This window comes from Triturus cristatus, chromosome 6 (genome assembly GCF_964204655.1).
Source record: "Triturus cristatus chromosome 6, aTriCri1.1, whole genome shotgun sequence".
Taxonomy (NCBI): domain Eukaryota; kingdom Metazoa; phylum Chordata; class Amphibia; order Caudata; family Salamandridae; genus Triturus; species Triturus cristatus.
The window spans coordinates 81590665-81618496 of NC_140589.1; the positions used below are offsets into that span (position 1 = coordinate 81590665).

General features: G+C 49.0%; 1 protein-coding gene across 2 annotated transcripts in view; it reads right to left on the reverse strand.

The window, feature by feature from the left end:
* The window catches only part of LOC146813794 (cap-specific mRNA (nucleoside-2'-O-)-methyltransferase 1-like), a 664820-nt gene that overhangs the window by 478956 nt on the left and 158032 nt on the right, over window positions 1-27832 (reverse strand). For both annotated transcript variants that reach the window (XM_085610257.1, XM_085610256.1), the window contains exon 8: window positions 14754-14826. In XM_085610257.1, the coding sequence (XP_085466383.1) occupies window positions 14754-14826 (73 nt within the window). The remainder of the gene's footprint in view (window positions 1-14753; window positions 14827-27832) is intronic.

Below are 27832 nucleotides of genomic sequence, written 5' to 3' on the forward strand. Positions count from 1 at the left end.
GTAACAAAAAGGCAATTGTTTTTACATGAAAGATTGTAATTACAGAGCCCCATTCCGTCACATTTCTTTTCTTGGCAATATATTTAGTTTTATAATAGAAAATTAGTTAAGTGATAATGGTATTAAATCGTGTTTCTACATTTGAAAAAAATGGTTGGCCAGTCTTAATTTTGTCTGGTGGTGAATGTTTTTTATTAAATAATCTTGTGAAGGTTACAAGTCATAAATTAGACTGAGGAGTGCATAGCAGTAAAACGTGTTCGTAAACAAGAAAAAGAGAGAGCCCATTCCGCATTAAAGATGACAATTTATTATAAAAAATGCATCACAGATTCCATTGTCCGGTGGAAATTTTAATGTAGTACATCATCAACAAATTAATAGATCCCACTGCAGGATCTATGCCAACAGCCCCACTGACTCGCCTGGACCTATCAGTTCGCTCCTCTGTAATTGCATGTTGGGTAGCATAGCTGTTTCAACCTATAATGTTTCAATGAAGAAATTTAATACAGCTCTTGAGTTCTCTTGGGCAATAACTTCTGTCTTCAGTCATGTATTATAGACAACTTTTCTGATGCTGACCTGAGACTGTTACTGAATTTGTCTGCACACTGCTTTGAAATGAAATAGGTCTCGCATTTACAAGAGTTTGATCTATTGGCATTGTAAATGGCAATGCTTTTTATTTATGTTAATTAGCAAAATAGATAAATAAAAGGCATTGTTGTTTACAATGCCAATAGCTTAAACTTTCACAAATGCGAGACCTATTGAATTGCTAATGCTTCTTGTATATAGTACATGGCTGTCATGTTGTCGATGCGGACTAGGACAGATTTGCCTACAAGGTGAATTTTAAAGGCTTTGAGTGCTAGAAACACTGCTAGCAGCTCTAGGTGATTTACGTGGAGATGTATTTGCTTTTGACTCTACACACCTTGAATTGTGTGATCTTGGAGATTAGCTCCCCAACCAGTGAGCAACACTTTTGTGGTAGCACTGACTGTGGAAGAGGGTCGATGAAGGGTCACCCTTTGGACTGATTTTGTGGATTCCACTACTGCAGAGAGCGATGGGTGCGGCTGTTTACCAACACTAGATTGGTTAAATGACCCTGCGACTGGTTCAACTGACGTCGCTAAGCATTGTTGAAGGGGACGCATGTGAAGCCTCGCATAAGGAACAATCATAATGCAAGACGCCATCATTCCCAGTAGTTGCATGTACACTTGAGCTGGTAGTGAGTGGTTGGGCTGAAACTGAGCGATTAGAGCCTGAATATTGCGAATTCTGGCTGCATTGGGACAAGATAGAGCTTTTTGAGTATCTAAAGTGGCTCCCAGATAGGTTTGTGTGTTTGAAGGTTGGAGATGAGACTTTAGCACATTTACTGTAAACCCCAGAGAAATGCAGTAACTGGAGTGTTATCTGAGTGTGCTGTAGACACTTTGGGTAAGTGCTGCCTTTGATGAGCCAGTCGTTCAAGTACGGGAAGACATGAATGTGTTGTCTTTGCAGGTGAGCAGAGACTACTGTCAGGCATTTGGTGAATTCTCTGGGAGCAGTGGTGACTCCAAATGGTAGCACTCTGAGCTGGCAATACTGCCCTATTACAAATCTGAGATATCTGCGATGAGCAGGATGTATTCGAAAATGGAAATATGCGTCCTTTAAGTCTAGAGTAGACAAAGTCGCCTTGCTCTAGAACTGGGAGCACTTGTTCAAGTGTCACCATGTTAAAATGATCTGATTGTACGTAATGATTTAGTTTTCTGAGGTCTAGTATGGGTGTGAGGGAGCCGTCCTTTTTGGGTATTAGAAAGTATAGGGAGGACACGCCCGACCCTTGATATTGTAGCGGTACGGGCTCTATGGCTCCCTTTAGTAGAAGATACTGAACCTCTTCCTTGAGGAGGTGTAGATGCTGTGGTGACATTTTGTGTGAACGTGGAGGAATGTTTGGAAGATTGTTGGTAAGCTCCAGGCAGAAACCAGAATGAATAATTCCTAGCCACCCTTTTGTTTGTTTTTATTGGTTGCCAGACAGGGAAGAATTGTGAAAGACGTCCCCAGGTGTTGAATGATTGGGGGGAAACAGAGGCAAGTGTTTGTTTAGGGGAGGGTGAGGTATGTGTTGTGGAACCTTTACCCCTACCCTTTCCGTTGTTGCCTCTATACCCTCATCTAAAGAAACCTCTTGAAGAGGTGGACTGATTCTTGCCTTTGTATGGTGTAGAGGCAGTGTCTGACGAGATACTTTTTGACACCCCGCGATAGAAGGAGCGACGAAAGCAACCCCGATTGGACGAAGACTGTAAGGCTCCCACAGATTTAGCAAAGTCTGTGTCCTTTTTCATTTTCTCTAAGTAGGTGTCTACAACAGGACCACAGAGATGTTGTTTGTCAAATGGTGTGTTTAGAATAGAAGCTTAGACTTGGGGTTTGAACCCAGAAATTCTTAACCAGGCGTGTCTTCTTACTAAAACAGAGATGAGCTTCCCTTCTTATATTAAGTCTTGAGCTTTGGATTTATGTTCATCTGGTAGAAATTGGTGCAATTGCTTTACTTCATCTCAGTGCGCTCTGTCGTACTTGGCTAGAAGGTCCTGAGTATTAGCAATACGCCTGTGATTTGCTGCTTGGGCGGCTACTCTTTTCCCGGAGGCGTCTATAAATTTAGGTTCTTTGTCTGGCAGGGGGGCACCTGCTGCGGTTTGTGAGTTTGCCCGTTTACGGGCATAAGAAACCACTAAAGAATCTAATGGTAATTGGCTTTTAATAAAAGCTGGATCTGATGGTGCAAGTTTATATTTCTTATCTATTCTAGGGGCAAGAATGCATGCACCAACCGGATATTTAAATATGTCGTCTGCGGGGGGGCGTGGCCAGGCGCCGAGTGTGATGGCCGCCTGATCCCGGAGCTCCGCCGGGGCCGTTGGTGTCCCCTGTAAAATCCGCTAGATATCCGTGCTGGGAGATCGACTTTGGGATCCCCCCGGCTTCCCCGTGGCCCGGTGCCCACCTGGTAGCTCAGCTGACTCCTGTGGACGCCGCGCGGCGCTGGGAAACGGCCGCGACGGGCGGCGGCAGTCTGGCGTTTCTCCTCTGGAGCTCCGTCTACGCTCCTGGCGCCACCCGAGGCCCCGGCTTGGGCCTATACAGCGATGCGCCCGGAGGGGTGCAGGCAAGGAGGGGAGTGAACCCGCCGCGGCGGCGGACCGCTGCTGGACCCTTGGCGCACTGGAGGCAGGATTCCGACGCCCCGAGGGCGGGTGCGCTCGCCCAGCGGGGGCTGCAGCTGAGAGGACGCCCGGGGCCGGGAGAGAGGCGGCTGCATCGTGCCTGGCCATCGACGGACCGCAGTGAGTGCCAGAGTGGATCGTGGCTCTGAGGGGCCCTGCATGGCTCGCCGGGCGGAGGCCGCAACTGTGGCTGTGGACTAGCTGCCTTTTGGTGTGTGACAAAGCGCCTCGCGCCCGGTGACTGAACTGCTCGTAGGCGGCGAGGGCCTCCTTCTCCGTGCTGGTCCCTGGAGGGGGCCTGGGGACCGCGGACGCGCCGCGCGAGTCGGGTTGGAGCTGACACGGATCAGACGGTATTCAAGGGCTGCGGCAGGCGGGGCGCAGCCGGCCCACTAGCTAACCGCTACGCCATGCGGCCTAAAGGCGGCTCCGCGACCCAGACCAACAAACTGGACCAATACACCGTAGCCAAGGCGCCGCCGCAGCTGGAAGGGGCCGCAAAGGAGGCCGCAGGACCGGCAGAACCCTCCTTGACGTCCATAATGGCCGCAATCCAATCCCTGGGGGCCAACTTGGAGACCAAAATGGACAAAATCACGATAGAAGTTAACCTGCTCCGAGCCGACCTGGGGAAAACCGCGGACCGGTCCAAGGCTAACGAGGTGGACATAAAGGCCCTGCAGGATTCGGAAAAGCGGCTCGAGGGCAGGGTGAACGACCTTGTGCATCAACATCGGCTGATGGCCCAGCGGCTCGACGACCAGGAAGGGAGGGCCCGGAGAAGCAACATCCGCGTCGTAGGGGTGGTGGAAGGCCTTGAAGGGGACTGCATGGAGCTCTTCCTAGAGGAACTGATCCTTAGGCACCTGAAACCCAAACGCCTCTCGAAGCTCTTCACAATCGAGCGGGCGCACAGGGCCCCGATCCCGCGGCCCAGACCTGGGGCCCCACCACGGACGATTAAAGCCAAAATACTGAATTTCCGAGACCGGGATGCAATCCTCCAGGCGGCGAGACAGCACGGTGATCTACAGTATGAGGGGGCCACGGTCCGCTTCTTTCCTGACTTCACGCTACAGGTCCAGCGAGAAAGGCGTTCCTTTCAAGGGGTCAAGGCGGCGTTACGGGATCGTGGGATCCGGTACATGATGTTCTTTCCCGCCAAATTGAAGATCATCTCTGGTGGCAAATCCGTCTTCTTCACCTCGCCGGCTGCGGTGCAGGAGTGGCTGGACGCGGACGCGACGGCGGAAGCTTCCCGGCGGGACGACGATCGACGGCGGAGCACCGGGCACCCCTCCCCGGGGTCAGCTGCAGAACGTGCGGAGGGTGGTGAGCTGAGTCAGCGGTCCTGGCGTTCCAGATCGAACAGCCCCCGTTGGGACTCACCCAGGGACGGTGCAGGTCGATGAGACCGCGAGGGCTGGAGGAGGACGCCGGACTGTAAAGTATATCTTGGGGTTCATTTGAATGTGGGGTTGTTGGGCCACGAGACATTACGCCTGCCTGGCCCTTTCAGGGCTGGCTCCAGTTTATGTGGGGCGCTGTGGCCTGCGGGGTGACACAAACGGGGACACCATGGACAGGCGGCTAGGAGGGGGCTGGCCCACGAACTTCCCTAGTCGGGTTCCCCCCGGGTTCACCGGGGTAGGGTTGGGCGACAGGCGCTCTGCTAATTGGGGTGGTGGGTAGTTCAAAGCCCACGGAGCAGGGGGCAGGGAGGGGGGGTCTGTTTAGGTACGGGGGGGTAGGGATGTTGGGGCTGGATTCGAAGGGGAGGGGGTGGATTGCACTGTTTTTCAGGGTTGTTCTATTTGCTATTTGGTGCGATTATGGGGAGGGAACCAGGGAGGGGTGGGAATTGGGGATCATCTGCGGTCACACGAACTATGTCAGCAAGCACGCAGCCGGGGTAGTGGGACGGAGCACCCTGACAAGGCATGGCTATGGCTAGGAGATGGGAGAAAAGTTTAAAGGTCCTTAGTTGGAATGTCAATGGTTTGGGGGACAGGCTCAAACGCACTATAGTCCTACAATTTCTCAAACGGCACCAACCAGATGTGGTGTTCATGCAAGAAACGCACTTGATGGGGAACGTATGCCATGCCCTGAACAGATGTGGTTACACTCTAGCAGCACACGCAGGTTTCACCTCCGGCTCGCGGGGGGTGGGGATACTATTGCGTCGATCATTGCCCCTCCACATAGACCTCACCAAGACTGACCCGCAGGGCCGCTTCACGGCTATATCTGGGCAGTGGGAAGGCCGTACGATTAACCTACTCTCAGTGTATGTCCCGCCAGGCCTCCAGGCCCGGGCCTTCGCAGACCTGGGCACACTCCTCCTTTCACTTCCAGAGGGTCAGCTAGTACTGGGCGGGGACCTCAATGCAGTGGCCTCAGGCTCCCGAGATAGGCAGCCCCCCAGAGACCTGCCCCAGGGGCATGGGTGGCTGGCGGACTTTCTTGAGGCCTTCAGGCTCACGGATGTCTGGCGCCTGCTCCATCCCACCGACAGCAAATTTACGTTTTTCTCAGGGGCGCATCACTCGTTCTCGCGACTGGACTACATCCTCACCCTGCTGCAACAGGATATGGTGGTGCTCGAGGCAGAGCTCCTCCCTAGAGGCATTTCTGATCATTCACCGGTCTGGACCCACATCACATTTGGAAGCGGTCGGGTGGGCTTCTTACCCCCAATAAATGCCTGGCATCTGAAACATGAGGTCACCAGGAAGCACACCTCCACCTCCATCTCACGCTACTTCGAGGAAAACGCTGGGTCGGTCGACTCCCCGGTCACCCTCTGGGAGGCATTTAAACCTGTGGTGAGGGGTGAGGCGCTCTCGGCCATAGCGGCCAGGCGGCGGGAACAGTGCCAGCAGGTCGCGACACTGGAGGCAGAGTTGGAGGTTCTGGAGCGGGAGGCGCCGGTAAGCGGCGACCGGGAGGTCAGACACACAATGCAATTAAAGGCGGCTGAATACAAAGCGTTGGTGACCCAAGAAGCTCAGACCGTGACTAGGCACCGGCTGGGCAGAATTTATGACCAGGGCGACAAAGCCGGGAAGCTTATTGCCTGGCTCGAAAGGAAACAACGGGCCGGCAGGGTGGTGCCTGAGCTATGCACCGACTCCGGGAGAGCGATTACAGAGCCCCGGGAAATAGTCCACCAGTTTGCCGCGCATTACCAGCGGGTCTACCAGCGTGAGTCGGATCGGCCGGAGGAGGACTCCGTGGACCTCCTTACCGATATCCTCATGCCCACCCTATCGGAGGCGGATCGCGAGGCCCTGGATAGCCCGCTCACCGAGAACGAGCTGCAGCGAGCGATAGGGGACCTCCGCCCGAGTAAAGCGCTCGGCCCCAATGGGATCCCAATTGAGATTTACAAGCTCCAGCCGGACGTCACTAGTAAGCACTTGAAACGCATGTTCGATCACAGCAGGGCAGTGGGAAAGCTGCCCCGGGATCAGCGTATAGCAACGATAGTGGCAATACCAAAAGAAGGCAAACCCATAGACTCCTGTGCGTCCTACAGGCCGATTTCGCTTCTTAACGCGGAGCCCAAGATATTGGCGAAGACGCTGGCCAATAGGCTTAAGTCGGTGCTCCCTTCGCTGGTCCATCCCGACCAGTCGGGGTTCATGCCCCATCGCAACACGGCCCTTAATATCAGGCGACTGCATGGGGTATTGGGGCAGCGCCACAGACTGCAGGAGGACGCGGTGGTGGTCTCTTTGGACGCCACCATGGCTTTCGACACCCTGTAGTGGCCGTACATGTTTGCGGTCCTGCGCAAACTAGGCTTCGGGCCTCAATTCATAGCGTGGGTGCGGCTGCTCTACGTTGAACCCCTCGCGCGGGTGCTGGTGAACAACAAACTGTCCGAAGTTTTCGCGCTGTAACGGGGGACACGCCAGGGCTGTCCCCTCTCGCCTCTTCTTTTCGCCCTCTCCCTTGAACCACTCGCGGCCTGGATAAGGCAGGATGCCGCATTAAAGGGCATAGCATGGACGGAGGGGTGGGAGGATAGAATATCCCTATACGCCGATGACATACTCCTTTATCTCTCCAGGCCGCGAGGGTCGATAATAGTGGCACTCGACATTCTGGCTAGTTTCGGTCGCAACTCCGGCTTCCGGGTTAATTGGGCCAAATCGCATCTATACGTCCTGCGTGGGAACCCTCCGAGGCTCCCGGACACATGTCCTATCATGGTGGCAGAGGACGGGTTTAAGTACCTGGGTGTCTACATCACCGCTGATAAGGCCAAACTATACGAGCACAATCTCAAGCCGCCGTTGCAGCGGCTCCAAAGAGAGGCTAAATCCTGGCAGCACCTGCCACTGTCCTTGCTGGGCCGGGCAACCCTTTTTAAGATGCTGGCGCTTCCTAGATTCCTGTATGCGCTCCAAAACTACCCGGACCTGGTCCCGAGCAGCTACTTTGCGGCCATCGAGGCCGCTCTCCGTGACCTCCTCTGGGCCGGGGCGCCCCGAATCTCGCTGGCTAAGCTCACCTTGGGGTGGTACGATGGCGGTATAGCCCTTCCCGACATCCGTAAATATTATTGGGCGGCCCATTTGTCCGCAATAAACCAAGGGACGTATGGGGACGGGAACGATCCAGCCTATGGCATGGATAGATGGCTGCGTCCCGGAGGGAACTACGAAATAGCGCTTTACTCGAGGAGAGGTCTGCGTGGCCTTACCGGACCCACGCTCCATTCGGTACAGATTTGGCGCGCTGCGCAGAAGAAGCTCGGCTGGTCGGGTGTCATCACAATGGCCACGCCACTATGGGCCTCCGAAATATTGGGCAATCTGGGACGCACCAAGGGGTTCCGAAACTGGGACCTCATCGGCATCTCTCAAATTAAGGACATCTGGGGCCCTACAGGGATCCGTACGTTTGCGCAAATGCGAGACGCATATGAACTGGCGCAAACTGAATACTTTAGGTATTTGCAGGTGCGTCACTCCCTACAGTCGAACATCCCTCCTGAGACCAAACTGCCGCCAGCTTCCCCGCTTGAGGACAGGCTGCTGGACGGCCACCTCCCGGAACACGCCATATCCCTCACCTACAAAAAACTCATTAACAATCCCCCCGATATGCTTATCCCCCTCAGAGACAAATGGGTGGCAGAAGGCCTAGAGATAGATGATGAGGAGTGGCTTTCTGCCTTGGCTTCCCCGCGTGAGGTCGCCATATCATCCCGACTGCGGCTTATCCAATTGAAGATTTTGCATAGAGTATACATCTCCTGTACGAGACTTCATGCGATGGGGAGGGCTGACACAGCGCTCTGTAGGAGGGGATGTGGGGGCACTGGTACCTTCTTCCATGTGCTGTGGGGCTGCCCGAAGGTTCAGAGGTACTGGCGCAGGGTGGTGCAGTGTATGGAGGAGGTGTGGGAGGTGGAGATTCGCCTGGAGGCTAAGAGATGCCTCCTGAATATATGGGAGCCAACGGACCTGCCACCAAAAGGGAGGCTCTGGGTGACGCTCGGCCAAATGGTGGCGAAGAGGAACATAGCTAAACTCTGGGGAAGTCCCATTCCGCCCACATTGTCAGACTGGAACAGAGACATGGACTGGTGCATGCTAGAGGAAAAAACCGTCTATGTGGCAAGAGGGTGCCCCCGTAAGTGGGTCGAGGTGTGGACCAAGTGGAATGATTTCAGAGGGGGCATCTGTGTGCCTCCTTCTATCGAGCAGGCAGACCCCGGGGATGTGTAATATACCACTGCTCTGTACGCTCCGAAGGTTAAGACAGTGATGCGTAGGTCGCACCACCGGGAAGTAAGGTCAAAGGTGCTTGCAGTGTGGACAAAGGTGCTTGCAGTGTGGACCGTCACTTGGAAGGGTGGGGGGGGGGGGGGGGGGGAGTTTTGACTGTTAGATAAGTTTACGCCTGTTGGGGCACATGCTTGTGTTCAAAGTGGTTCTAAGAGAAAATAAGACCTAAGACATACGTCCTTCTTCCCTACAAATTTGATGCACTGTTTATTAACGCCGCCGTACCCCCGGGTTGACGGCACAGGGCTGTGTTATTGGTTACACATATAAGATTCCTTCCGCTGCCGGTCCACTGGGTTGTAGGCTGTCAGCCGTGTATTGTGTGTCTCTGAATAAAGGTCTTTAAAAAAAAAAAAAAAAATATGTCGTATGCATGTCTCAACATACCTTTGAGCATCGGGAGTGTGTAGGTTGATCTTTGTGAAGTACTGAGGGTCTCAAAGAGAAAGTCCTCCTCTAGGATAGAATGGTTAGTACCAACATGCTTTCTTTTAAGGGAAATGTAATAAGTGTTCTGTGGCTCTGGTTTGCGTTTAAGTGGCAATTTGGTGGAAATATGTTCAGTTTTAGAGTTAATAAAGAGTTCTTTCGATTTTGAGTCCGGTTCCAATGGCAGGAAGTCGAAACGGGGCTCCTGTTGTGGTAAAGGAGCATTTTGTGTCTCAGTGCCAAGATTTTCGGTGGCGGTGTTTTATGTGCCGAAGCTTTCAGATCTGAAGCAGCTTTTGATTTTAGTGTTGAAGGAGTTGGCTACAAGACTTGTTTTGGTTTCGAGGCAGAAGGTTTCGGCTCGGTGCCAGAGTGTGGCAGACTCGATCCCAAGCCGAAAGACTTGTGTGTGTGTTTCGGTGCCGAGCCAGAAGGCGGGGCGTTGGAAACTTTTTCTCAGTGCCGACCTTGGGCCGAAGGCAGAGGTGGGACCGTAGCCTTTTTCTTGGGCTGACTTGGACTTTGGGGCAAGGGAGGTTCATTACTCATGATACGCTGACCTTGTGGAACCTCTTCGTCCATATCGGAACTGGATTCTGAGACGGAAACGAGCTCCTCCTGTTCTCCTTCTTCCTCAGCTCCTAGTGCGTCATAAGTCTCTTGTTCGGAATCTTAACTGAAGAGGTCCATAATGGAGCCGATGTTTTGACTTTGCATTTCGTGACGACGAGCCCGATGGTCACGGTCATCGTTTTCTTCGATCAAAAAGATCTACACGCATCGCAGTCCTGTTCGTTGTGCTCTGGGGATAAGCACAAGTTGCACACTTCATGAGAGTCGGTGCGCGGAAACTGTGTGGCACCTGGGACAGAATTTAAATGGAGACTGATCCATGGACTGCGAGTTGGACCGACGTGGCTAGGCCAGACGGCCTTCCACGAATTTCCCGATCAAAAAGAGTTTTATAAACAGATATGATACGCGAAGAATGGGATATGCGATCTAAAACAATACCGCCGAGGGTAAGTGGAAAGTGCACCGAGTGGAACCCGAGGAATGGTTTCGAACCGGAGCGCAGCAATACACGTCCGAACCCGCCTCGAACGGAAAATGTTACTTACCCAGTAAGCATCTGTTCTTGGCATGTAGATCGGTAGATTCACATGCGCCCACCCGCCTCCCCGGGTACCTAAACCGGTCGCAGTTTCTTACACATATACATACGCATGGACATCTTTATTCTACAATTACTAACTCCATTCTCACCCTCTGCGGAAAAACAATCTAACAATGGAGCCCATGCGCACTATCAAGGAGGAGTCACCTTACCTTCTGCCTGGAAAGACTTCTTCCAAGAAAAACAACTTGCAAACATTCGGACCCAACACTAGATGGCAGGAGTATGCAAAGCATGTGATCTACACCTCACATTCCTCGAACATAAGGTTTACCTTATATCCCGGTCACTGCAGTTAAAACTTATAAGTCACCCCTTAGGTAGGCCCTGCAGCCTAAGGGCAGGGTGCATGGTTCTAAGTATGAGGGTGCCCCTGTATTAGCAGAGACACACCTACGAACCCTTCAAGTGCAGGAAAGCCATTTTAAGGTATGTAGTGGATACTGGCAAACTCGAGATGTCCAACTACATAATGGCTTCTCAGAGCGTGGTCATGTTTGGTATCAAACATGTTCGAATCATGCAACTACATAAATTCCAGTGTTAGTTGTGTGATACTATGTGCTGGGGGGGCTCCTTAGAGGACCCCCCCCTTGCCTGTTTAGCCTTGCAGGGTCTTCTCACAAGCTAGTGCTGCCGCCGACCCCAGACACTGTTCTGCCCTCCTGCTGAAGAGCCTACCTCAGGAAGGGGAAGGCAGTACAAAGGATTTCCTGCATAGGAGAGTGTAGTCACCTCTCCTTTCGAATTAGGGATCTCTGGGCTAGGGAAGGGGATGCTATCGAGCCCACTCTGGGCTACGGTGGGGATGCTTCCGAGCACCTCCAGATTGCTTTGAAGGGCACATTTGGTGCCCTCCTTATATAAGCTAGTTTTCCCCAGTTCAGCTCTGGTGTGAAACCACATAAAGGACACAGGAGTGACAACCCCTCTGTCCAGCTCCTCCCCTAGGGAGGTGCCCAGAGCTCCACAAGTAGCAACTTGATTCTGCCGTCTTGAAAGCAAGATAAGCAGAGGCCCGTGGGAGCATCTGACTGGTTAGTCCACAAGGGTAGCTTCCCTGACCCTCCTCCTTGCCCGATAGATGGGTCACTGCAGAAACTGTCCAACCCACTTCCAAGGTTACTTAAGGGCTCCTGTGAGTGTGGGACCCTAGATTCGCCTAAAACAACGATTCCTCTGCAAGACTTGTCTTCAGGATCCTCAATAAGACTCCTCTGCTCCTGGACACTGGACTCTGCTGTTGGCTGTGCTGGACTCAAGATAAGAGTGCTCCTGGTAGGAAGGCTCCTACTGCAACTTCGTCTCCGTGCTCTGCACATATCCATGGCCGTAATCCTCCAGAGTCACAAGGAATCTGTGTGCATCAAGGACAGCTGGAAGAAATCTCCTTTGGAGAGAAGGAGTCACTCCCAAACAGCCGCAGGCCCCTCAACATCTAATACCGGTCTGTAGATCCTGCTGTCTCACGGACTCTTCCAAGCTCTACAACAGTGTTTTCCAAACTTTTTATGTAGGTGACACACTTTTTAGACATGCATCACTTCGCGACACGGTAATCGAGTTTTACTAGCAAAATATATGATTTGTAAAATATTAACATACATACATACATTTCCAAGACTGCTGTCATTGAGGAATAACAATATGTAAATATTTTTAAGGCTGAAAACAATTTAAATATAAACAGCAAAACTTACTATTTTAATGAGCTGTATGAGGTTGTTAGTGAGCATGTGGGGCTTCAGGAGTCACGTCGCTGGTGATGCTGCTGTTGCCTCCACCCTGTGCAAGCTTGAATAGGTCTGCGGGAGTGGGCAGCAGCAGCAAGCACTGCAGGAGCCGCAAGCATGTGGAGCTGCATCACTGGCGATGCTGTCGGCCCCCTCTGCATAAGCTTGACAGGGTCTGTGGCGGGTGGGAGTCTGTGGTGGCGGCAGCAGCGAGAGGCACCGCAGTCTTTGCTCACCACCAGAGGTTCCACAGGTCTGCAGGAGGGCAGCAGCAGTGAGTGCCGGATGGTCGCTGGGGATGGTGCTGAGGGTCTCCCCCTACCCTGGATTGAACAGGACTGCGAAGGTTGCGCAGAGCTCTGCACTGCAGGAGCCACCGGCAGTCTACTCGCTGCCACTGCTGCCGCCGGATGCTTCAACGGGTCTGCAGGAGGGTGGCAGCGAGCAGCAGCGATGCTCTGACTCCAATCACAGCTCGCTACCCGCCATAGGAGACAATGGCTCTTCCGCAGGAACAGGTAATGCGTCAGTAGCATGCGCAGTACCGTCCTGCATGATGCCTAGACCTCATTGCCTAGACCGGGTTGTGTGACACACTAACGTGTCACGGCACCCCGTTTGGAAAGCACTGCTCTACAACATAGGTGGTGGTTTGGATGATCTTCCTAGGCCTGACCGGTCTTCTGTGCAATTTGGAAGACTGCAATCACTCGTGAAACTGCTGGAACTGCATCCCCGTGCACCGCGTTTGTCTGCTGCTGCCAAGGCTTGTTGACTCTCCAGTCCGAAGCTCTTCGAGCTCCAAGAAGCCTGAGCCTCAAGCATCATCCTGCTTCAAAAGCAACATCCTCACTGCATCTCCTGCGATATGGGCTTGCTTGCTATATCCTTGCTGTTCTGCTGACGCCTCCTCACGTCTCCCTGTGCCTACTGCCAGAGGGAGCTCAGGGGTCATCCATCAATTCCCGCTGGCTTCCGGCCCTGACTTACCTGTGGTGGGTGAGTTCCTCAGACCTTAATGGTCTGAAACTAAGCATTTCTTCCTGCAACGCGCCTGCTGCATTTGCCAAGGTGTACTGGCGGTTCTGCTGGCCATTGCCCCTCCTGTAATTTGTCGACCATCATGGGGCAGCTTGTGGACGGCTCTTGTGTACCTACATCGTCGCCTGGTCTCCACAACTGCAACTCCAAGTTTCCATACCTGAAGATGCAGAATGTGTATTAGAAGGTGGTGCTAAGGAGACTTGTTTTTTGTCACAGAATGCCTTGGTTCACAAACAGTAATGTATAGGGGCCCACACAATCTTGTATAAGATGATATTTTCAGACTGGCGCAATATAAAAAAGTAAAAAAAAAAACACACACACACACAAGACTGAATAAATGCAAAATTATTTTCTCTATTAGAAAAAAGCAAACAATTTACTAATCTGTGCTAAGGGTGGGCATTGTGTTCCTAGACAACTTCGATTGGTTTGGACTCTGTCTCCTCTCTCTTCAGGTGCTCCTCATTCAGAATCCGTGATTGGGTTCTGCCAGCCTGGTCCATGGGTCACGGTAGCAGCTGGACTTCCGAAGATCCCCATTGACTTCAACGGGCGGTTCTGACACCTATGCATCTGGGCTCCCTGGTGTAGGTATCCTGCTTCTCTGGGTATCCACAGGTGGGGGTGCTCTCCAACCTTCCTTCTTCCAACGGGTTTCCGTTTCCTCTGGGTCCTCTGGGAAGGGTCCTAAATCCGAAAAACTCCAAACGCAACGTCCCTGTGTCATCCTAGGGACACTGACCCGGAGTATCACCTCTGCACACAGGCGCCTAGAGACTACTAGTTACTTACCTGTGGGGGTTCTGTGAATCCCCTGGCCTCCAGATTCTTGGGTGTTAGTCTCGTTGGGGTACTCACCTCGCATTTTATTTACTTAGCATATGGTTTGACCCCCTCATGGAGGTCAATGTGTTTTATGTGCTTTACTTACCTGCTTTGAAGTATCTTTTCTTTTCTGAGTATTGATATCTCCGGGTAGGAGATATACCAAAATAGTAGCAGTTTTGGTGGATAATAAACACAACAGTATTTTTCTAAAAACGAGTGGGGTTCTTTCTTGTGTAATCTTCACTGACTGACTGTGTTGTAAATGCACCCGCTTTACACCCTCCTGAATAAGCAAGCCTTAACTGCTCTCCACAGCTACCCCTTGAGAGCTTTGGTTATCAATGACCTCTTACCCTAATCAGTGCAGGGTGAATCACCAATAGGTGTACAGCATATACTGAGCCAGCCTCCTACACACACCAGATATTGCAATGAATTAATTAGACCAAAATTATAAAAAGGATTCAAAAGAGCAAAACACAATTCTTACCCCATGAGTGTCTTTAGGATTGGTAAACATTTTATCAAATACATGGTCGAGGTTGGCCATTTTCATTGCAGCCCTACAATACAAAGTCAAAAGTAAAGTACAGTTAAGCATGAACTTACATACAGCACAGTCATTGCCTTGACCCAAAATAATTAATGTTCAACAAGAATAGAGAACAATGAAATCATCACATTAGATTTTCTGTAACATTTGCTACATGACCAATGTAATCCTGTGGGGCATTAGTTCATTTTTGGATATGGTCAACTATGATATCTTCTGAACTTAAATCGTCTCTTCTGAGGGACTTTTACCCAAATGGTATTCTCGGCTGTGCAAGGGATAAAGATCAAAGGATGCTGGACAATCTTTGAACAGGGTTTAAATCATTTTTTACCGCTGGAACTGTATGTGCTAGAAATATTGCTCAATTCTGCCAAAAAGACCACAACTCGATTCCGTGGGTTTACATATGGATTGCTTACTACCCCTTCTACAGCTAGAGGCAATACTGGAAATTTTAGGTATGAGAAGGATCAGTGTACGTTTATGCTCACAACTCGCTCAAGACAGGTGATAATGCAGTCCCAGAACTAGATTTTGCAGTTAGTTTCATTCTTCCTTTGCCTTGTTAGATTATCTGTGAGTATCTCATGGGCATTCTCCGTCCATTAACAAGTCCTTCAAACTCATTCTCCGGTCAACTGAGCCTTGCACTTGTCTTCCTGGTATCCACATGGCTCCTTAAGGCAGGAAAAGTCCAGTTCCTAGAAAGGCCTGGTAAGCTCTCATCTGGTGTCAGGTGACAGCAGCAAGGTATCATGCGGAATTCCCAAACACTTAGGTTTGAGAAAAAGTAGCAGTCTTGAAGGTGTTTGTCTCAAGATGAGAGGACTATCTGGCATTCTTAGACTGTAGCCAATCTACCAAATACTGGTTCCGGAGGTGCAAGAGATGGATGGGATTAAGAGTCCTTCATCTAGGCTCATTGCCTTTGAGACTGAAGACTAAGAAAAAGGACAGGCTGGCTGGGTTTCACTCAGGAAGGGCAAAAACTACTCTCAATAAAGGTACGTACTAGCAGCCTCATCCATCTACCAGGAACAACTGGTTTTGGAGAGATCATGAAAGGAATTAATATAAACAGGTATATCCGGACTGGACAAATCCACACTTCCAAAGGAAAACCACCACCTTCGAAAGCAAACGTTGGGTCCAAAAGACCCTATCATTCACCGAATACACATGAATGACAGATTAACCAAGCCCCACACAAGGAAAGAAAGGGTCATCAGTTAGGGGAATGGACATTTACCCCTATAGGGAGATGCCTACTGACTCACATCCTGGACTACCAATTTGCTGCCACCAACACTACTCATCCCACAGTTCATGTTCAGCGACAGTAGTGGGTACCCTAAGGGTGAGCCCTAGTCAGAATTTCTCGGATAACAAAAAAAAAAAAAAAAAAAAAAAAAATGTACAACCTCCACCAGTACGCTTGCATGATTGTCAAGATCACTCTCAGAAAAATAGCGATGATAACAGAAAAGAAACAGGGAAGGGCAGCACAACTACTTCAAGCAATGCACAACGTGCACCTCCCAGTAGCAAGCAATGCAAACATTGGACTATTTGAGTCTGTTATGCCTGAAGATGCAGAATGTGGATTAGAAGGTGGTACTAAGGAGCCTTGTTTTTTTGTCAAAGCACACCTTGGCTCACAAGCAAATATGTATAGGAGCCAACACAATCTTTTATAAGCTGACATTTTCAGACTGGCAAAATATATATATATTTTTTAAACATACAAGACTGAACAAACGCAAAATTATTTTCTCTATTACAAAACAGCAAACTATTTACTAATCTGTGCTAACACTCTTTCTGGTGGATACTCTACCCAAATGCAGATTCTCACCTTTAGACTAATCGCCAGGCTGGATCCAGAGAATTCCAACAGCAGTGCTCTCGCACACAGACAAGTGACATCGTGCGGCTCTTGTTGGCTCCGTACTACCCTGCAAGTGACAAAGCGGAGTCACATATAAGCATCACCCCGGCACCTTGACATCAGTTTCTCGTCCCTTTCCATTTATCCACCCTTGGACGCTGATCACAGAACAATTGTTGGGAACTGTGTCAAACTCGAGCTTGGGATCTTTTTAATGTTAAAAAGAGACCATTCCCCAGAACGGTGAGGTGGTAGAGCAGTAAGGAATATGCGGTTAGATCTGGAGATTTTTTCCAACAATTCCTCGGGCACAGGTAGGTGGTATTGTGTGGCTCCAGAAATGGCATCAGAACCACAATATAACTGCCACCTTCTTGCGTCGATGTTTGTTTCCTTCGGATATCTGTCTGTCGCGCAGGACACAGAGCCCTTAGTAATCAGATTATGACAGTCTTCAGATCTCCAAGTTAGAATCTTATTTGTATAGACCAGAAGACTCCTTTCCACAAAACAGGAAGGAGGGTTGGTCAGTGAGAAATCACATACCATTTTCAATGTGATCAACTGTGGCGGACAGCTGTGTGTAGGCTAGATCAGAGTGCACATCAAGAATGTGAGAACCAGATCTAGGTACCTGCGAGCATTATAAAGAGTTTTGGCTGGAACATATGGGTCAGCTGGATGATCAGGCAATTGTAGAAAGGTTGATAAGACCAATAAACAACCTTTAACTGTTTCCACAGAGGCGCCCTGCTGGGCTAGACACAAGGAGAACAGAAGAACTTAAAATGACTGGACTTGTAAGGGTTGGATATGTTGCTAAGAATACAACAATGTTCTCCGAATAGGAGGACAGATGCTCATGGCCAGAAATTCTGGGTCCCACTATCTCCTGTATCAATCTGGAGCCACTAGGAAAACTTGGACCCAGTAGTTCCTGATTTTCTTCAGAACTCTGGGCAGGAGAAGTAGAGGCTGAAAGGCGTCCAGGAGTCTTGTGCTCCAGTTAAACTGAAAGGCGGACCAGAGCGAGAGCTGACTCAGGAAGTCCAACATGCGAAACGTTGGACACTGCACTATCTTTGCGGTCATGATAGATCGAGCCCGCATTTTCCCCATTGTTGAAAGGCTCCTTGTAACTCCTCCAAGTGTAGCTGCAATTTGTGAGCCACTAAGCACCGCTATGTGAGTTTGTCAGCCACAGCATCTAAAGACCCTGCCGGGTGGTGTGTGACCAGGAAAATACCCTGATGGCCCAGCCAGTTCTAGAGGTGCAGGCCACCTGACACAGGACCCATGACCGCACTCCACCCTGCTTGCTGAAGTACCATATGGCGGTGTTGTTGTCTGTGAGGACCTACACTAGTTTCCCATTGATGGACGGGGGAGAAAGATTTGGGGGCCAAGAACATCGCCTGCATCTTCAACAGGTTGATGTGGAGGCGGGTCTCCACTGAAGACAAGGGTCCTTTGATCTCCACCTCTCTCAGATTACCTCCCCAGCAGCACCAATACATCAGTCAAGCCCATTACCTCTGGGTGAGGTAGGGAGAGGAGTCTGCCACCGGTCTAATTGCAATGCATCAGCCATCCCTTCAGACATTTTGCACTCTCCTCAGACCCCGCGGAAAGATTCCCCCAAGGTTCCCCCAACTGCTGAGCCCAGAGAATTGAGATACCACTGCAGAGCCCGCATGTGCTTCCTGGTGAAGTCTCCTAGCAGAATGCAGAAGGCCAAGAAGTCTAAGAGCTGCTTTGAGACCCAGTTCATGGTATGAAATCCTGGGTTCATTGAAGGGAAGGGTCTGAACAGCATGGTGTCCAGAAGTGCTTCAATGAAAGAGAGCTCAATGAAAGGAGTCAGGTGTGACCGTTGTCTGGAGGGGATATATGACTTTGAGGTGAGCTTGCATTCAATAAACTGTCACTGGGTATGGAAAGACTGGCATTCTTAACCTCCAGAGATTGGCAGCAACCACTACCATCACATGTGAGACTGCTGAGCAGGGATGAGCAAATAAGTGTCACGCAAATCCAAAGTCACCTTCCAGTCTTCTAGATATAGGGCAGACAGAACTTTAGCCAGGGTGAGCATTTTGAACTAGTCCTTCTTTATGATAAAGTTCAGACGGCGAAGATCCAGAATCTTTGGCATCAGAAAGTGGCAGGTGAAACAGCCAGACAAGACTTCTGATGCCAGAACTCTTTCTATGGTCCCCCCTTAATAAATGGTTTGAACTTCCATCGGCAGAATGGACATGTGGTTCTCTGGAAGCCTTTAAAGTGTAGGTGGAAATTAGGAGGGGTGGAAAGGAAGGTTGAAGCACCCATCTGTCTGACGTGATGCTTTACCACTTGTGGCAGTAATCGCTTATAAGTCCTCCAAACGGGTGAGAGTGTGCTGCTAAGGGCAAATTAAGTGGTTTTACGGCAGTGTTGGAGGGAGGGGTTTGCTGTTCATGGGTGCTTAGACTATATGGGCAGGATCCCTGAGATTAACCCCAAAAGGCTTCACAAGTCTGATGTAGCTGAGGCAAAGTCTGGAGTGGTTTCTGCTGCCTCTGAAATCTGGTGTAAGCCTGTCCCAAAGCATTGAAAGGGGAGATATTGCTGGAGAAATGGTTGCAGGGGCAGTGCAAGGCCGAAGGAGAGCACGGTTGACTTGCTCTCTCTGAAGAGCTCCACACTGACTCTGCCATGCCTTTACAGAAACGGATGCCAGCAAAGAGCATGTCCTTAAGTGATTGCTTGACATCGCTTGAGAATTCTGTGGATTTTATCCAGGAGTGTCCCAGAAGCATCAAGCTGGTAACAATTGCCCTACGTAGACTATCAGTGGTGTTGGATTACGTATTTCACTGTATCCTGGCCTTACTGAATGATTGTTGAAGGTTAGCCCAGAGGTCATCCGGGACCCCTTGCAAGAGGTCAGCCATCACGCCCCAAGATGCTGTTCTTAGGTTGGAGCCTGAGATCACATCCTTGAGGTACTTTTACGTCCACGTGACTTCTCCTGGTGAGAGTGGCCGGAAGAAGGGGAGCCAATTCTTGTGAGTCTTTTCCTTCGACCTACATGAGGATCTGAAGTGCAACCATCACCTCTCTCTGGAAAGAGAAAAGTCCCCATCCTTGAGTTCAATTGGGCCTTCCTACGGTGCCAGGCAAGCTAAAGCTTGGCCTTGCAGTCCCAGATGACCTTCGGATTCATTTAAGTCATTGCGGCACAACTTCAAGTTGTGCAAGGAGCCCAAACAACAGAGGCTGAATTTGTGAGGGTCCGTCACCGACATCTGTTTGTGGCAATCCTTGCATTGTTTAAAACCTTTCTGTTTTGGGGAAGACCTGTCCCTTGCACACTGGAAAATCAGTGAAATATAACATTTTAAAAAAAGTCTGTGAGGTGAAGGAAATCAAGGGAGTGAGCTCCAGATTTGCATCTGAAAGTGCAGAAAGAAAGGAAATGATGACGTGCAGAGGTGGTGGTGTTGGTGGCTGTTTTATTGTGGCCCACAAAGCCACTTCCAGGGTGGATCTATCCTAACGCAGAGCAGCACAACGGCACCTACCGGTGCTTTAGAGGATGGCTGAGAAACATCTCCGGATCCAATCTATCGCCTAAGGTTATTCACAGATTCAGAGAATTTAAACTGCATTTTCCCTAAAGTAGTCCCAGTTGTGGAACGGAAGCAGGCACCTGAAACTAGACACTTTGTAACCCTTGCCTGTCCCATCAACAACAAAACGATCTACACTCACAACAAAACATCTTTGGTGCACCTGATGATGTCCTTGGTGGCCCACCGTGTGACCTGAAGTGTCCATTTAGGGGCATGTTTGATTTACTGGACTCCAGATCCTAGTTAAGGGCAATATAGTCACTTTGGCTAGTGTGATCAAACAGAAGAAAAATAGTGGGTCAGTTGCCTCTAATGTCATAAGGATAGCTTTTCCCAGAGGGGCTTTTATGTTTGTATATACTGGTTGTAGTAAAGACTTTCCAGTGGCAGAACACCCAAAAGCCTGGGGTTAACCATTGCCAGTCAAGGTAGAACCTGGACTAGTAATATTTCCAGAATCAGAAGGGCTAGAAAGATGGTTTCAACTGTTGTGTTAGCTGAACAATCTCCTACATCCTGTAGGACCAGACACCAAGCCAGAGGTGTAAAGATGGTCTCTCAGGGTACTTTTGAGGCTAAAGAAGGATATATAACTGCAAGCAATGGAGTAGGCCTCAACCCAATCGATAATCTTTAGTACTCATGGGCAGCTGGGCTTGGCAACCAAGCAGGCCCAGTTCCTCAAGCTGTCCTCAACAGTTCTTCCAGTTATTTGGGCACAACGACTATCTCCGTGGGAATCAGGTCACTTTTGGCAGAGACAGTGCAGATCCTCTTGCAGGCAAGGATTATGTTCCACTGCAGCAGGGCGACACCAAATCCTTTTCCAGACTTGGGCCAAGCATGGAGGGAGAATTAACAAACAGCAGAGGTTCCATTCTTGGTACATTGTCTTCCTTTCTTAAACAGGCGTTTAAGTCCTTTCAGTATCCAGTCGACGAGATGAACTAAGTACTGACTGAGAGGGCCAGAATCTATAACCCTGTGGTTATCCTAATTTTTGAGGAGCATAATGTAGATGGCCAGACTTCTCAGGCTCCTTACTCTGTGCCTTTAGAAAGACCAGTTTTGGATGGCTCAGGTGTGATGTGTACTATCTTACTTTTGGGTGCCTACTGCTAGGTGAGATGGCCACAACAACGCATACAAGGGAGTAGGGAGTTTCGCTCAGGTTGGAGAAGCATTCACTAAAGACAAAGGGAATAGGTTGAATATCACCCCCACTCAGCAAGTAAAAAGGTTTCAGGGAGCTGGACAAAGTGTGTACGTCCATCGGTCGGTCTTTTTTTTTCTTTCTTTCTTTCTCTCTCTCTCTCTCTCTCTCGTACCTCTCTCACTCTCTCTCTTTCTCTCTTTCTCTTGTTCACTCAAACCGCACATCCTCTCACATTCACCCAGTCACCCTTCGTGCAAGTCTCAGACATGAAGGAAACCGAGTGTCACCAGTTATGGGGGCTAAAATGACCTTTTGCAGGGGAAAGCTGATCTACAGTATTCACACAAGGGCTACAGTTATAAAGCACTGAGACCCTGATCAAAATCACACTGCCACTGCTGTCAGTCAACAGGCTTGGGTTGAGAAATAAGCTATGCACTTTGGATGTCCCTTGACATTGGAACACAGTGCTGTTGCTGATCAGAACATAAAACACAACATATCTTCAATATACTGGCAAGATTTTCAAATTCAGTTGGGGTAAACATAGGGCTGTCCATAAAAGATAGAAGGGCAGGGTAGCATAGGTACACAAAGCCAGGCTGCAGCCTATTGTTGCAACAGTACCAGAGACAGCTCTGCTCACCGACTGAAAAGTGAAATAAAGTAGTAAAGGTCAAGTCGCAAAAACCCATTACACACAACTAAACAGAGAGACATCCTACTTGTTTTTGAAGGAAAATGAGTGGCTCAATAGTTGTAGTTTTATTGTCAAACTCAGGTACTGGAGATAGGTCTAACGTACTATCAGAACTAATCTGGGTAGGGAGCACGATCATCATTTCTCTTTCTTTACTTATCCTTTCTGTTTGGGGTGCTCTTGAGCATACAAGTATCGAAGGAAGGGTCTGGTAAGTTCCATATGAAATAAAGTCCTTTACTCGATCAGAGAAAGCCATTGCATACTGATGAGAAGTGTCGTTTGTAGTCAAACCAAATGCAAGCAGCAGGGTGACTACACATAATGTAGAAAGATTCTCGAGAATAATTGCTTGACAATCTGCATCTGTAAAGATGCGGAGGTGCTTAAACTGTAGTAAAAATCTCTGTCTCAGTTAGACAAGTAATCTACTGTCTTGTACAATGGGCCAGTAAATGTAGACAAGTCATCAGCGGAAAATGATTTAGAGGGGCATATTCTTACTCACAGGGCAAAACAAATACATAGTCCAATTACATTTCCTTTGCCTTTAATAAATAGTGTTTCGGTAGCAGACTGCTCTACGTAAGATGAAGATCAGAAGATGAGAATGTCATGTTTTGCTGACAGAAGATTGCTATTACTTGTAAAGCATTTGATTCTTAGGTGGCAAATTGAGGGCTAGTGCCCAATTGAAGACACGTTAAAAACAGGTTGACCTCTTGAATTAAGCAAAACATCTGGTGCTTAATTATTGTATAAGAAATGCGTGTTTTTAATGAACGTGAGGCAATGCTTTAGAAATTATGTGTTTACTAGAGCGGATACTGAATGTCTTTTGAAAATGCAGAGGATAGGAGGACCAGAGATTCCAAAGTATCTCTTCTGTTCTCAGCTATTCTGAATCAGATCAAACACCCAGACAAACACTACTTGCCTGGATGCTATTCATTCCACCAACTATCCTATCCTTTAATACAATGGTCTCAGATATATATATATATATATTACAAACAATCGCCCTGAAGCATTGAAGGGGCACTCGACCACGCTTCAGACCTCGCGGTCTTGTATCACCTCGTTGCAGCCTGTTTCTCCGTTGCAATAACAGTCTCTTTTAAAAAGCCGACGCGTTTCGAGGCATTCCACGCCTCTTCTTCCTGGGCAGACATCAAGCATTGACGGCTCACCTTGTTAATTTTCAAACTTTATACAAATCGCCTTCAGTGGGCGGAGCATAGTGCAATGTTCATTGAAGTATCTTGGGAGTTGTAGTCCCTCGCGGTGAGTTATAGTGACATCCTTAGTAGGTTCAATGCCTTGAAATTTGATGCAATGTTTTCATTCCTTTGTAGGATCTGCAACGACAGAACAAGCATAATTTGCATATGAAGCGTGGTGCTGCACGAAGTCAGCTCGTCCACTCCACAGGCTTCATATTAATGAATGGTGCTCACTTCCACGGCCAGGCTGCCGTGTAGGATTTCTTTATTACAAACAATCGCCCTGAAGCATTGAAGGGGCACTCGACCACGCTTCAGACCTCGCGGTCTTGTATCACCTCGTTGCAGCCTGTTTCTCCTTTGCAATAACAGTCTCTTTTAAAAAGCCGACGAGTTTCGAGGCATTCCACGTCTCTTCTTCCTGGGCAGACATCAAGCATTGACGGCTCACCTTGTTAATTTTCAAACTTTATACAAATCGCCTTCAGTGGGCGGAGCTTAGTGCAATGTTCATTGAAGTATCTTGGGAGTTGTAGTCCCTCGCGGTGAGTATTAGTGACATCCTTAGTAGGTTCAATGCCTTGAAATTTAATGCAATGTTTTCATTCCTTTGTAGGATCTGCAACGACAGAACAAGCATAATTTGCATATGAAGCGTGGTGCTGCACGGAGTCGGCTCGTCCGCTCCACAGCCTTCATATTAATGAATGGTGCTTGTTCTGTCGTTGCAGTCGGCAGGATCGGATTTCCTGGTGCCAGGGGCTACCCTAAAGTCTAGATTTAGGGGTGTTAGGGGAGTGCAGGGTACTCATAACCCAGGGGTCACTACGCGCCCTATATGACCACTTCCTATGGGAAGCGGGCATAACCCTGTCCCAGAGTTCCTAAGTTTACCATCACAAAGATGGCAGATTTTCGCATTTGCTACACGTAGCCCTCCTTAGGGGGTGGGGAGGGACTAGCGTAAAGGTGAACACGCCGCTCTAATAATTTTCCCGCAGCTTGGAAAATGGTTTTCGCCAGTGTCCAGATGATGTACATAAAATGGCATCCCTGGATACTTGTGCTGGCAGCAATTGAACTGACCAGCACAGGGGCATATCTGCTCATGCAGATATACCCACACATGCAATATGGTGCACCATGCCTTAGGACTCTAAGACCAGCAGTAAGGGTGACTTACCCAGGCTGCATGCAGTGTCTGTGGGCATTGCACACAAGGATGTGTGCCATGTCGTGTTTCCACTTTTGTCTGCACCAAGAAACGTAGCCGGCAGTGGCAGTCTGCCTGTGCTTGGTGAAGGGTGGCACAATTCATGCTGCAGCCCTTAGGGACCCTCTTTAGTACTCGATGCTCTAGGTACCAGGGGTACCATTTACTAGGGACTTGCAAGGGGTACTAAAGTTATTGCCAATTGGGGTACAATTTCACAGTTTTAGGGACAGAGATCTGGCACTGGGGACCTGGATAGCAGGAACCCTGTGCACTTCTAGCCAAAATTGCTTTGAATACCAGGCAAAAGGTGGGGGTGACCATGTCAAAAAGGGGTGCTTTCCTACAGAAATATAATGGAAAAATTAAACCTGTGTCAAACATTTTCAGCACCAAGTGCATAACTGCAAATAAAAGTGAAGAGAAATTAAAGCAAGAACTCGAACTCTAACCAAAACATGTATCATAAATGACTTGAAGGAAATCAGAGGCATGTGAACAAAGACTCGTAGGACAGCAGATTATGCTAAATCAGCACCAGTAATTGTACTGTTTTGTACTGTAGTGAAGGCGTCGATTTAGATACATATATTGCTATGTTAGCATAAGCGCGTTAGATGTTAGAGAGCCATCTTGCCACTTTTGCTGCTTTTGCACATGACACTGCAGATACATGTTATTATTTGAAAACTGCTTGCTTGCCTTTTCTTCACATGAGAACTGTCTGTTGTTCACATCCCTAGACGTGCGCTGCGACCTTGGTCTGAACATTGTGTAAAGAAACAGTCTGGGTCGCCAGACAATGCATGTTTTTGAGTTCAGGTTGATCGGCCCACTATTTAGCCATAACACGCACACAGCTGCAAATACCTGACAGTCGAGTGCTTTTAATATTGCAGTCTGCATGCTTTACACACTCATTCTGGAGAAGAGCTTTCCCAGGAGCAGAGCAATCCTGATCCTGTGATGTGATTCAACTAAGCTGATCTTTACGGTATGGGGTTCCCCATTCAGACCTAGAGACCTTCTACTAGTCTAATAATATTAGTTTACTAGCGAAAGGAAGGTGGCTGTATTCCACTGTCATTTATACTATGATTATTCCTTTCATTTTTTATGGTATTGTAACAATGCTGATGGTTTTATTTGTAATCATTTGTCTGCTTATGTTAGCCAAAGTACTGCATTTTAGGACACGTAGTTTATAAAATAAACATTTTAAACTCTACCGTATCTCTAATTACTCTTGTTGTGTATTTCTGATTCCCACCATTCCTGAGAGTACTCTAAGTCGCTTGTTCTGGGTTGTCTATACATTGGGACCTCCGGTAGAATACGGATAACTAATGGGACACTGATGCTGGTCGGATAGGGATAGGGGTTCTGAGGTGATTTTTTGGTACACCACAATTCACTGAGGTCCTGGTTTCCTGCGCATAGATCTGTGCATGAGCAGAATCCCTGCAACATGGCATACCTAACGTTTGGTCTTTTGATTTGAAACGCCTTAGTAGTGCTTATATTAGTCCACGACTCCCTCACTCTGGTTTCCGGATAACGGGAGTGACGGATTACACCTACCTGTTAGTAGCCTAATAGGTTCTTTCAAGCTTGGTAATTAAAAAGGTTTCTAATATTTCTGAACCCTTGTGCTACTGTAAAATCCATTGTTGTTCTTCTCTGTATCCTTATGGCGGTCGAAATTGCAGCACACAATTCCTTGAAAATTAACCCTGACAAAACGGAGGTCCTCGTCATTCCAGCAAATAACAACCTCTGGAGTGGCTTGTTTTGGCCCAAAGAACTCGGGCCCCTCCATGTCCGTCACCAGTCGTGAAAAGTCTGGGAATCAAGATCGATTCGGAACTCTCCTTGAGTCATCAAGTCTACTCAGTGGTGGGCATCTGCACCGGCGTCCTGAGACAACTGAGGAAACTGGTCCCCCTCCTATCAGTTTCCTCTATGAAATCTATAGTCTCAGCTACTGTTCTATCGCGCCTCGATTATGGGAATGCGCTCTATCTAGGACTCCCTCTGAAAGTTATGAATCGACTCCAGGTTGTACAGAACGACGCTACTAGGCTGATTTTTAGCCTTCCTAGGAGGACCCGTGCTTCACCCTTGCTGCACAAGCTACACTGGTTGCCTGTCAGACAGCGCGCAAAATTCAAAGGTCTGTGCATTGTTCACAAAACCCTCTATTGCCACGCTCCCGGCTACATAAGGGAACGTTTAGTTAAATATGTGCCAGGGCGAGTACTTCGCTCTACAGATGCCTTCCAGTTAGTCTGCCCTCGGAGCAATTTGGCTACCAAGGGTGGACGAGCTATCTCAGTTATTCTGCCACGACTCTGGAACCAACTGCCGGATACTTTACGAAAGGAACCGGGTTTGCTTCCTTTCCGGAAGCTGCTAAAAACTCTGTTATTTAAAGACACCTTTTAACCTAATTCACCACCAGGACTGTCCGTACCGGCTTGAATGCAACCTCTTTTCTGTCAAGCGCTAAGAGACCTGTTGGTATATAGGCGCTATATAAATAAACATACAATACATACAATACAATACATAGTTGGACGCCTTTGCGGCATCATTTGACGCAGTATGGGGTACCGGACGATGGGATGGCCGTAATTTTTGTGGTGAGTGCGGACGCGTCCCACCCTTACGAGTTGTTTTACTTTTGGGTGACGCTGCCGGCAGTGAATGCGGATGATAAGACGTTTCACTCGTATACTCACACACGGGTCCCAGCAAATTTTACGCCATACAGGACGCTGGAAATTCCCCTTTCAGCCTGGCAGCATAGCATTTGGTTTAATGGCGCCCTTCCCCATGCGGTTGCACCGGCTAGACTCGGCCCTTTGTCAATTTCAAGGGCCACATGGCCGGTGCTGGCCGGATTTACGCCTCACCCCCGCTATTTGACTATTACGGTGGATGAATTGCGTACACTCCATACAGCCCTCATTACAGTATATAGGGCTTTGGTGCAATACGTTTCGCGCAATGTGCAGGTGGGGGCACCTGCTGTTGCGGGAATACCAGCTGGTCACCCTGCGGTTATTAGCCCGGTCATAGTTAATTCGGTGATGGGCAAGCGCCCCCAGAATAAGGACGATTTGCCTTATTGGCTTGCCGAGAAATTTGACCAACTGGAAGCAGTGTTTCCACACTCTACCACTGTGGAGAAACACAGAATCCTCACCATTAGTT